This window comes from Mobula hypostoma, chromosome 12 (genome assembly GCF_963921235.1).
Source record: "Mobula hypostoma chromosome 12, sMobHyp1.1, whole genome shotgun sequence".
Taxonomy (NCBI): Eukaryota; Metazoa; Chordata; class Chondrichthyes; order Myliobatiformes; family Myliobatidae; genus Mobula; species Mobula hypostoma.
In genome coordinates this window covers 19740606-19753277 of record NC_086108.1, presented here as the reverse complement: position 1 = coordinate 19753277, position 12672 = coordinate 19740606, and the positions used below count along the sequence as shown (strand labels likewise).

Here is a 12672-nt window from a genome sequence, read left to right as displayed (position 1 = left end):
TTTGAGATGGGCTAAAAAATATATATTTAAGGAACAAGCAGAAAATATTCACTTTAGTAACAACATGACTTACCTCAATGCACAAAAACGAAACAGCAAAATAGACTTCCTTAAAAAAGGAAATGAAAAATATGCATTTTTTTTAAAAAAGGGAAGATAAAAATGACAATGATTAGCAAAAAAAAATATCTCTACTGGGTAGGCAAAAAAGCCCATCATATCCAGCTGCTACTGACTTGCTGAACAGAGACACCATGGGCATCAGCTTGCAGCAGTAAGATGATAAGATGATAAATTTAAGTTAAATAGGTTAATTATTGTCACACGAGGTACTGTGAAGGCTTAGTTTTGCATTACATTTACACAGATCATTTCATTAATTAGTGCATTGAGACAGTAAGAAGGGAAAAGCAATAACAGAAAGCAGAACAAATGCAGATAGCTTCCCTCGTGGACCAGTTGTCAGAACAGATGTTCAGAAACATCAGTAGTGTTAAGGGAAGTGATAACAACAAGCCTATTCCATACCACATGCACTGATAATTAACTTTTCATGGATTTTGTTTCAACCAACACTACCGGATCATGCCTTGTGTGGAAGAATTATTTCATTTTGTTGGAACTTTTATTTATCTTTCACTATAAGGCTGTAATGGGCATTGAACAACTCGGAAAGGCATTTTAAATCAATGAGGGAATGTCTTGCAGAATCTAACAGTGATTTTAAAGCAAATCATGCTGGCTCAGATTTCTAAATCACACTTGTGCTGTGCATTTCTCTCCTCCTGAAAGTCTATAATTAGTGCTGCAACCTTAAGAAGCTGTTGACAGACTTTGTCAATATTCTGAATCAAAACTGACAAGCACTGACTCAAGGCAGAAATCCATCTTTAAAATAACAAACTCAACAGGCCTCTGGCTCAGCACACTGTGCTTTAAATGCAGCTGTTTCAGGCAAACCAAGTCCAATCGAACCTCAGAAACCAGAGGAGGTAGAAGTTACATTACTGACCTTTTACCTCAACATTATTCAAAGCCACCTCAGTTCAACCCGATATTTAGAAACATTCACGTTCGTTGAAAAAGAATCGCCGGACTTACCAGCTTTGCCAACAGGGCATTCACATACGAAGGATGCCACTCGGTCATGGCACGTGGCACCATTCATGCAGGTGGCACCAGCACAATCGTCAATGTTCTCACTGCAGTCGTCACCACTCCAGCCGTTGACACAGACACACCGATACCCTCCACTGGCATTGGAGCAGGTCCCTCCATTCTGACAGGCATTTGGCTGCAGTTGACACTCATCTACATCCTCCGTACAAAACTGACCTGCGTAGTGGAAGTGATGAATAGTTCAGCCATGTATCATGCAATCCAAATGGCACTTTATCAAAATCATTCAGCATCAGTGAGGAATACATCAGGTTTTTGGGATTACAACACAGTTCACCATGCTGTCCACTGTTCTATCCACCATATGGCTGGAAAGGAAGTGCTTTCACATTGATGGAATGGGGTGATAGTGTCCAAAAGGAAAAACACCTTTGCCCAGAATGGTGGGAATTTACTCAATGCTGTCATTTTAAGTGACTGAGATGATTAACAAAATGGATTTAAAAAGACACCTGATAAGCAGAGCTGGGAGAAAGGAATGAAAGCAAAATGCTGATAGGTCAACAAGAAGGATAAGAGTGACAAGAGGCTTGCAGTTGGGGGGGGGGGGAGAGAGAGAAAGGGAGAGACAGAGACAGAGACAGAGACACACACGTAGGTTTCTCATTTCAAGTATCCTAATTCTAGGAAGCAAAATGGCACAGTGGTTCAGCATAGCTGCCTCATGGCTCCTCGGACCCAGGTAGGTTCAATCCCGACCTTGGTCACTGCCTGTGTGGAGCTTGCAAGTTCTTGTGACTGCACGGGTTTTCTCCAATATGCCAAAGATTTGGTAGCCGGTAGGTGTACTGGCTACTGTACATTACTCCTAATGTGTGGTTGTGTAGGGGAGCTGATCGAGAATGAAGAGGAAAGACGGCGGGAGGAGAGAGAGCAGTGCACCACGTGTGTGCAGCCCTCCGGTGAAAAATGATATCATATCCGTTAAATAGGGGCCATGGACAATTCTGATTTAATGGAGACGGACGTGAAAGTACAGAGAAACACCTGCAGAAATTTCTGAAACGCCAGTTCGCTGCTGTTGTTACTGCGCGGTCGGGAATCTTCCAGAGGGAAGGCCTCAAAATCCCCAGCTTTGCCTGCTGTTGGCGACCGAGATTGAGGTCGAATCGTTAGGACAGAGATGGCACTCAGTACTCGGTGTCGGAGAGCTGATCGGAGGCTCGAAGTTTTCGGACGACTCAGAGTCGGACCATGGTTGGGCATGGCAGGGAGAGTTTTTCTTCCTTCTCCCGTCTGCGTGAGATGTGGGACATTTGAGAGACTTTGAACTTTTTACTGTGCTCATGGACTTCTTCATCAAGTTATGGTATTGTTGCACTGTTGTAACTATATGTTATAATTATGTGGTTTTGTTAGTTTTTTCAGTCTTGGTTTGTCCTGTGTTTTGTGATATCACACCGGAGGAAATATTGTATCATTTCTTAATGCATGCATTACTAAATGACAATAAAAGAGGACTGCATGTCTTCATAATCTAAAAAAAAATTACTGTGGATTGGGGCTTGTTGATCTGTGTGGATACAGTAGACTGTAGGGCCTGTTTCTGCACTGTATGAAGCAACAACTGGTGATTGGCTTATTATCACGCATACCGAGGTACAGAGAAAACTGTTTTGCATACCATCCACACAGATCATTCAAACACAAGCACATCAATGTAGTACAAAGGGAAACCCAATAGCAGATTGCAGAATTGTTACAATGACAAAAGTTACAGAGAAAGTGAAGCGCTGGACCATGATGAGTTCAAATGTTTATCTCCATCATACCAGAGGTCTATACAAGAGTCTGATACCAGTGGGATAGGAGCAGTCCTCGAGGCTGGTGGTGCGTGTTCTCAAGTGCCCAGTGGAATGGGGAAGGGGAAGAACAAGAACAACTGGGGTGGAAGAGGTTTTTGATTACGCTGGCTGCCCACTGGAGGCAACTGCAAATATAGAGAGGGTCAATGGGGGAGAGGGTGTCAAGTTTTCATTCCGGACTGAGCTGTGTCTATAACTCCCTGCAATTTCTTACGCCCTCAGGCGGAGCAGGTCTCATAGCAAACTGTGTTGAATCCGGATAGCATACTTTCCATGGTGCATCAGCAAAACAGTGGGGAAGGCAAACAGGAGCAAGCTGAATTTCCTTGGCCTTCTGAGGAAGTAGAGGAGCTGGTGAGCTTTCTTGGCCATGGCATCTACGTGGTTGGACCACGACAAGCTTCTGATAATATTTACGCCAAACAATTGGCTGGTCAAGCAACATTAGGGACCCACAAAAAGTTAAATTACAAGGTATTTTCAATTGTTCCAAGACAGATTCAAGATGAAATGCTGATAATTCCTTCTTCCCCTTCCCCAACCTCCACAAATAATGTTCGACCCAAGTCTCACAAGTAGATTGTTTGCTGTGCTAGAATCCAGCATCTGCTGTCTGTTCTATTCTGTTCTAGTATTCTGCATAATTCTTTGCAATATTATATGTGATGACGGGTGTGAGGAAAAAGAGAAGAGAAATCACTTTTGCCACAATAGGAAGTTCACCACGGAACACTGGGTAGAAGCCATGACCCTCCCTCTCACATCACGTCTATTACTGCTAGACAGTAGTATATGGAACTAGCCTTGATATGCATTTAAAATAAGCATTTGCACTTGACTTGCATTGGCCAAGTGACTTGCAGAGGCAAATTGACGCCTCCTCCCACCCCACCTGCAAGCAAATTAGTACTGTACAGTATCAATCTCAGGAGCTCAGTCCCTGGAACCAGACCAAATCAATTCCACAACCTCATATATTGCTCACTTACCCTGAATGCATTCCAACTGAAAAGCTACAGGCACTGCCAAAGGGACGAAATCCAAAAAATCCTTTGTTCACTGTGCCTTCCCTCGTTCTGCTTTCAATTTATTCCAATATCCTGTTCACCGACCTAATTTAAAACATTTCTTTCTTGCTCCCCACCCTCAAGTTCACCCACCACCCCCTCAGATCTAAGCAGCATCTGCCAGCCATTTGTCACCAACTTCCCTCTGCACAAACAGTATTACACAAAGAAAAAGAGTTGAAGGAACAAGTAACACTTTCAAAAGAATATCTTAATTTTGTTAGTCGGAATCACAGAACAGGAAATACCGATGAAGAACTGTACATTCCATTGGCCGAAAGGGAGAGGCAGAAGTTCAAGACTTGACCTTCACTGCTCCTTGCTTCGACTTACCTTGATAGAAGTGCTCTTAACTAGTAAATAGTGATCACTAATGTTGGTTGGAACCAAGAGGAACATATAATACTGGTAAAAGCACTGCAGAAATATACCACAGTCTTGCGTAGGCACTGAAAAGTGCAGGAGAAGTTTAAAAAGGTGTGGATGGGTAGAATGAGTGCCCCACCACAAATAACTAAAAAATGAAGTTAAATTTATTTTCTTTAGAGGTCAAAAGAATAATAGACAATCTTATAAATGAGAAGGGTAGCGAGGAATTTGATGGAAATTGATGAAGGCAAGGCAGTGGATTCCACAAACGAGAAAATCTGTAGATGCTGGAAATCCAAGCGACACACAAAATGCTGGAGGAACTCAGCAGGCCAGGCAGCATCTATGGAAAAAAGTAAACAGTCGACATTTGGAGCCAAGATGTAGGGTTCTGGCCTGAAATATCAACCGTTTATTCTTTTCCGTAGAAGCTGCCTGGCCTAGTGAGTTCCTCCAGCATTTTGTGTGTTGCTTGGATTTCCAGCATCTGCAGATTTTCTCTTGCTTGTGACCACTCCTTTCTCCAATTCCAATCTCACGCATTCCGAATGCTCTGCCTCCACCCTCTCCGCACCAACCCTAACCTCACTATCAAACCCGCAGAGGAGGAGGGTGCTGTAGTAGTCTGGCATACTGACCTCTACTTTGCTGAAGCCCAGCACTAACTCTCAGACACCTCCTCTTACCCCTCGAACAGGACCTCACTGAGGAACACCGGGCCATTGCCTCCCACACCATCATCTTACTGACTCTGGGGATCTCCCGTCCACCGCCACCAACCTCAGTTCCTGCACCCTGCAACTCCCATTTCTACCTCCTACCCAAAATCCACAAACCCGCTTGTCCATTATTTCAGCTTGTTCCTGCGCCGCTGAACTTGTATCTGCTTACCTTGACTCAGCTTTATCCCTTCCGGTTCAGTCCCTTCCTACCTACATGCATCACACTTCACATGCTCCTGATCTTCTCAATGATTTCAAGTTCCTGGCCCCCATCATCTTACTTTTACTATGCGTGTCCAGTCCCTACAACACCTCCATCCCCCCACCAGGAAGGCGTCAAAGCTCCGTTTCTTTCTGGTCACCAGACCTGACCAGTTCCCCTCACTCTTAATAATTTCTCCTTCGGCTCCTCCCATTTCCTTCGAACAAAAGGTGTAGCTAAGGGGACTCGCATGAATCCCAGCTATGCCTGCCTGTTTATCAACTGTGTGTTCCAAGCCAACACTGGTATCACTCCCCAACTTCTCCTAGGCTACATCAACGATTGCATTGGTGCTGCTTCCTGCACTCATGCGGAGCTCGTCAACTTCAGCAAATTTACCTTCAACTTCTACCCTGCCTGGTCTATTTCCAACACTTCCCTCCCCTTTCTCAACCTCACTGTCTCTATCTCTGAAGATAGCTTATCTACTGAAGTCTATTATAAATCCACTGAATCTCAGAGCGACCTGGACCTCTTCCCACCTTACTACTTGTAAAGATACCATCCTTTTCTCTCAATTCCTCGGACTCTGTTGCATCTGGTCTGAGGATGAGGTTTTTCATTCCAGAACTAATGAGATGTCCTCCATCTTCAAAGAAAGACTTCCTTTCCTCCACCCATCAACACTGCCCTCAACCGCATCTCCTCCATTTTGCACACGTCTACCCTCACCCCATCCTCCTGCCACCCAACAGGATAGGGCTCCCTTTGAGCTCACCTCCCACCCCACCAGCCTCTGCGTCCAGCACATAATTCTCCACAACTTCCACCACCTCCAACGGAATCTCACCACCAAGCACATCTTTCCTCCCCCCCCCCCCACCCCGCCCCACTTTCCACAGGGATCACTCCCTATGTGACTCTTTGTCCATTCATCCCTCCTGGCACTTTTCCTTGCAAACGGAACAAGTGCCATACCTGCCCCTACACCTCCTTCCTCACTACCATTCAAAACCCCAAACAGTCCTTCCAGGTGAGGTGACACTTCACCTGTGAGTCTGTATCCGATGTTCCCAGTGCAGCCTCCTGTTTTTTGGTGAATCCTGATGCAGGTTGGAGCACCTACATTCCCTCCACCAGAAGAAGTGGGATCACCCAGTGGCGACCCGTTTTAATTCCGCTTCCCATTCCGACATGTCAGTCCAGGGCATAGAATTCTCCAACTTTCAGTAATACCCACCCTTCATCATTCCCCTCTCACCCCATCTCCTTACCTGTCCATTACCCTGCCTCCCTCTGGTGCTCCTCCTCCTTTTCATTCCTGTCTTCACCTATCAGACTTCCCCTTCTCCAGCCCTGTATCTCTTTCACCAACTTCCCAGCTCTTCACTTCATCCCTCATCCTCCCAGATACACCTATCATCTGTGCTTCTTCCTCCCTTCCCCCCCCCCACTTTCTTACTCTGACTCCTCATCTTTTCCCAGTACTGATGAACAGTCTCAGCCCGAAACGTCGACTGCACTCTTTTCCAGAGATACTGCCTGGCCTGCTGAGTCCCTCCAGCATTGTGTGTGTGTTGCTTGGTTTTCCAACGTCTGCAGATTTCATCTTGTGTGAATACAGTAATTTATAGTTTTTTTGTTTGCAAGTTGTCACCATGCTTCATCAGCACCATCTTAACAGCAACCAGCTGATTTTCCAGTTCTTCATGTCTTATCCAACATTCCTACAGTAGCAGAAATAGACTCAACTCTTGCTGCAGTAGTGGGACTTTGGTCCCGCCAACTGCACGAGAAAAAAAAATGACACTTCAAAAGTAAATTATTTCCTGAAGATATGCAGTTTGAGAGCTCATTAACTCATCAGTTTGGAACCACCTGCTGGCAGAATCACAACAGATACATGAACTATTGCACGTTCCAATCTGACCTTCCTCCTTCCTTTTATTTCAGGTCAATGCAGCCAATTGCTTCAAATACCTGTCCACTCAGGTGTGCATCGGCAGTTGTAGGTGTTCACTCCATCCACACAGGTACCTCCATTCTCACATCGATGGTCAGGGCAGTCATCAATGTTTATCTCACAGTCTTTTCCATTGAATCCTGCGAGAGAAAAATTGCTTCATCAATATAAGGCACAGGCCACTGACATGCACACACATTAGCAGTCAGATACAGCAAATGGGGAGGAAGGCAGATGTCATATTAGAGTGAACAAAGAAGCAAACCATGGAGGAGCTCAGCAGATCAAGCAGCATCTGGGGGAAGGATGTTGTGGGAGGAAGACTTTTTGTATACATTTCAGGTTGAGATCCTGTATCAAACTAAGAGCTGAGAAGTGGACAGAACTTTAAAAAGTTCAACTTCTAGCCAGAATGCTCCCTTCCTGTGCCATAAATTTCAATGTTTCTTTAAAGCAACATTCATATAAACTGATGCAGGTTCTCAACCTAAAACATTGACAATTCCTTTCCATGCCACGGCAGATGCTGCCCATCAGATTGTCTTTTGCTCCAGATTCCATCATCTGTAACCTCATACATCTCCAAATGTCTCCCTGGTCTTTACTGCAAGAGGGCTGGAGAATTATTGTCACAATTACATAGGGTGTTTGTGAGTCTACACTATATACAATTAGCAAAGGACAAAGTAAAACATCAGCAAGTCCACAAAAGATTTAATTGGCCAATTCCTGGTTGAGAGGTGACAAATGACGAATACAGTCAGATTTTTAGTGCTGAAAGAGAAGTGGTGTTCTTTAAGATCCAGCTGGGGAATGACAGGGTGGATACTGAGGCACTCTGCTGTGGCAGAGTCTTAAAGAAAGAAACAGTTATAACACAAGGGGAAGTCATAGACAATTAGTGTAGAAGAGTTTTGTCTTGTTGAATCTCTAGTATTCTCTAACTGACAGAACTTGGAGAGTAGATCACGAAGTACTCAAGGGAGTAGATATATTTTTGATAATTTTAAGAACTGGAGACTTGTGGGACCATCACAGGTTTGAGGCTTGGAGCAAATCAGCCCTGATCATATTGCAGGGTAATTAATTGGTAGGAATGAGCATAATTCACAATCATCAACATTGAGTTGGGGGTCACTTTAAGAGGCTGGTCAGACGTGATGACATATTACATGAAATTCTGTTACAATGCTTTTTGTGTTCAGTGTTTGGAGTACAATAAATTAATTGCTACTGTTTTTCCTTAAACATGAAATGTCTCACATTGTTGTATTTGTGAAAACCTACAGTATTAAATGATAGACCCAGCTTGAGAAGCTGAGTGGCCTAATCATGCTCCTACTTAATATTCTTGTATGTTCCTTTTGAGGCTAAAAATGGTGCCCTGAGCTTCCAAAACGAGACTCTTTCAAACTTTCACCCTTCCACATAAGCCATTGCTTTCATTAATAATCCTCACATGATTTCAAGGAAAGATGCTCTCAAAGCAACATTCAATGTCATTCTCACTGCTGCCCTCAAAATGGATCCCGAATGAATTGAGTACGGGAAGCAATTATTTTCAGATGGCATTGCCATATTATTAATGAAGCTGATAATCTAGTCTTCCAATATAAGCACTGCTTACAGCTGTTTCACACAATCTGTGATTATACACAATTACAAAACATGAAATATAGAATATAAATTTGTGTGAGAAAATTTTGTTAACCCAAACAGGAATTGACTCTAACAGTCAACGACTTTCTTGGAAATCAAATAAGTAGTTATTGGGAAAGCAGTTTGTTGAGATGGCTACTGTGAGATATGGTTTTCACCTCAGCCATTCAATCTTCAAGTATTTCAGCATGTGGTAAGATAGAAACTCTGAATCAACCTCAAAAGTGTGGTGACCTCATTTCTCTTCTAAAGTTTTGTATTGCAATTTTACTGATGTGCCAGAACACTAGATCCTGCAATTTACCTCTATAAATACTGTGGCCACAAAATCAGTTCAAAGATTGAGTATCCTGTGCTGTGACTCACCCCTCAACTCTCTGAAACCTTTCGATGAGACACAAGCCAGGAGTGTGGCAGAATGCTCCAAACTTTCCTGAACAAAAGCAGCTCCAACAATACTGAAACTGAAATCATCTAGTACTGAATGCTGTCTTGTTTGGCAACTCATTCACCACCTTAGCATTAACTCCATCTCAGGCACAAGAAGATAGCAGGTTGTACCACCTACAAAATATTCAACACATCTTTGTTCCAGTATGTGAGCGGCACCAGCAAGACAGTCCTTGAAGAGGTGATAATGAAGCAAATTCTGAAACCACTGCTCTCCTTCTCAGGAATACATTTTCACAATGCTGTTGATTAGAGATTTCCAGAATTTGTGATGATAAATAAAAACAATATTTTTCTGAGTCAGTTATAGTGACTTGGAACAGAATCCTTTGCCCTTCTTGTGTGAAGTCACAGGTTTAGGAGTTTGGGGATGCTCGAAAAGCCTGATGATTACATTCTTCAGCCAGGAATGAGGAGATTGTATGGTTAACATTCAAAGTAAATTTATTATCAAAGTACTTGTGTGTCACCATATACAACCCCGTGATTCACTTTCTTGCAAACATACTCAGTAAAGCCAATAAGCGTAACAGAATCAATGAAAGACCCCAATAACTTTGGTGTTCAGTGTGCAAATACAAAAATAAATAATAATAATAATGTAAGCAATAAATATTGAGTACATGAGATGAAGAGTCCTTGAAAGTAAGTCGATGTGTTGTGGGAACAGTGGAATGACAGGGTAAGTGAAGTGTGGTGAATGGGGTGTCAAATCCAGCAGCCTGCTTTGTCCTCCTTAATGGGAGTAGAGTCAGAAGCTTTACAAGTTCCACACTAGGTGCAATTTGCTGAAATATCAACAGCACCTTCTTTACTGACAGCTCCCACCTCTGATAAAGGCAACGTGACAGTCCATCAGGGACTGAGGAATGCCCTGAAGCTGGTGCAGAAGGGAAGGCTCACAGTTGAGGATCCCACTGCCACTGGACATTGAGGGGCCAAGTCCAGTGGGGAACCCCTCAAATAACAGAAGTGGGTGTTACCCAAGGAGCTACATGCGTGACAATGGTGTGAAGTAAAAAAACAAACATGTGTCAACTTTACTGAATGCATTGACTAAATGGTACTACACATGTGAAGAGTTTGGTCCTGTGGTTAAATTGTGCTACTCCTTTCCAAACCTCACTGTATATCAGGTGGCAACCTTGCTGATTCTTTAGCGATTGTGTCTGTTTTTTTACAAGGCCGAGTTGCTCGCTCGACCCTCAATTCAGCACGGATGAAAAGTGTGCAAGGAGCCGGCCGGATTTGAACCCGGGACCACTTGCTTTTAAGTATGGTACTGATACCACTACGCCACCAGCCTGCACACTGTGGTTAATCTTTAATGTACATTACTTTTATGAATGAAACTTATTTTTGAAATTTTAAAAAGAGCAGCAAGCTTGGGGAACACCCATCACCTCCTGAACACACACCATTCTGGCTGGCAATGAGTATTTATTGACTGCAGCTGGAGCGGCACTGTCGTATCGTAGATAGCAGAGTGCTATCACAGCACCAGCAATCCGGGTTCAATTCCCGCTGCTGTCCATAAGGAGTTTTCTGTCCTCTCCCAGTTTCCTTCCCCTTTCCCAAAGGCATATGGGTTAACAGGTCCCATGGCTGTAATTGGGTGGCCCAGAAAGGCCCGTGACTGTGCTGTATCGCTAAATTACGTTACAAATCCTAGAGCTCCCACTTTACCTGACAGTGGGAGTTTCTTCACCCCAAAGACTGCAGCAGTGCTCCATCTGTTTCAGTGCAATTAGCAATGGGTTCTCAACACCAGTTGTGCCAGCAACATACACAAGTACAAATGAAAAGCTTGTTTCAAATATTAATTCAGTGTAATCCTGATGAAACAACATTTGGACCTTCACCATGTGACCCATTCTTTTTTCCACTCCAAAGCCATAAACTCCTTCGAAAAGTGCAATTTAACTCTGAAAGTGTGCAGTACCACTTAGTTGAATACAGTCTGCAATAATGAGCCACTTTCAGCACAGCAGCTCAAGTCCTGCAACAGTGTGTGCTCTTGTATGCAAAGTACTTCCATCAACATCCTCTTGTACTGTGTCCAAGAAGCTTGTTTTTCTAGTATTTCACATCCTGCAACATAGCAAGACTCAGCTTCCTGCACACCCTTTCCCAACAGGCAATTGCCTTTCCCATTTTGTGCGATAGCTCCTAATTGACCTTGGAGTAGAGTTAATAGCGCCAAGGGGAACCTGCTATTGGAGCTAATTGTTTAAGTAATTCACCCACATTTTCAGTTTAAATGTTTCCTCATTGACAAAACACATTTCCTGGCCAAGATCCTCAGCCAGATTTTTTTAAAAAGGGTTTTTTTTGTACATCAGCACAAGCGTTCAACCACAAGCTTAGAGTGAAAGAAAAATGAAGGAAAAAAACAATTACACAAGAACCACATGAGTAGATTACATTGAGGTTAATGCACTGAATAATCTCTCAAACAGAGGTGACAATTTGACCCCTTCTCCAATTAACTGCAGACTTTAGATAGAGGCAAGGGAGAAAAAAAGATCTCCAGTCAACTCCTCAGCCAACTCAGTCTCTCCCCAACAGTCATTATGTTAACAATTAGGTGCAACTTTTTTTTAAACATTCAAACTCAGCATCTGGACTATGTTGGCCATGGGGCTGAGTTGGATTGTGTGTTACCCAAGGTTGACTGCTGCAATGTTTTCAAACGCAGCTCATGCAAGTGCACTAGCAATTGCTCGGTGACTCTGAGGCATGTCTGGAACATATGAGCAGCAGCAACTGGAGGTGAGAGTTTGCCTGGCACTCCCTCCAAACCCAAGTCATGTAAACAAAAATCTGGAGCTAGCATTTTTCCCCAATTTTTTTCTTCTTCTGTAAGCGTATCCCATACTGGAATTCAAATCCTCCTGTACATAGGCTTTACTCATTGAAGAATGTGCTTTGTGCAGCAAAATGATTGAGTTGGACAAGTGGGACAGGAGGAAAGTTAACCAAAGGGAATAACTTTACCATCTTCTCCATTCCACAGGAACAAAAACTCAAATCATACAGCACAATGATTGTGTACAACAAAATATAGTCAACATCACCTAGATCAGTCCACACTAGACTGATGTCTCAGCCTCCCACATTGTGCTGTTTAGTCATCCCACAAGCAAGAAATTCTTATGCCAAAACTTATAACTCTTTTGGTGAGAGGAGTGAGAATAAGCTCATTTCAACTGTGTTAATACTTACTTCATTTGGCACATCTCTTACTCACCAAATG

General features: G+C 43.3%; 1 protein-coding gene across 1 annotated transcript in view; it reads right to left on the bottom strand.

Moving 5' to 3' along the window:
- The window catches only part of LOC134354645 (neurogenic locus notch homolog protein 2-like), a 196466-nt gene that overhangs the window by 79074 nt on the left and 104720 nt on the right, over positions 1-12672 (bottom strand). The window contains exons 5-6 of the mRNA XM_063063700.1: positions 7325-7447; positions 1102-1335 (exon numbers count right to left, since the gene is read on the bottom strand). Coding sequence (XP_062919770.1) covers positions 1102-1335; positions 7325-7447 — 357 coding nt within the window. The remainder of the gene's footprint in view (positions 1-1101; positions 1336-7324; positions 7448-12672) is intronic.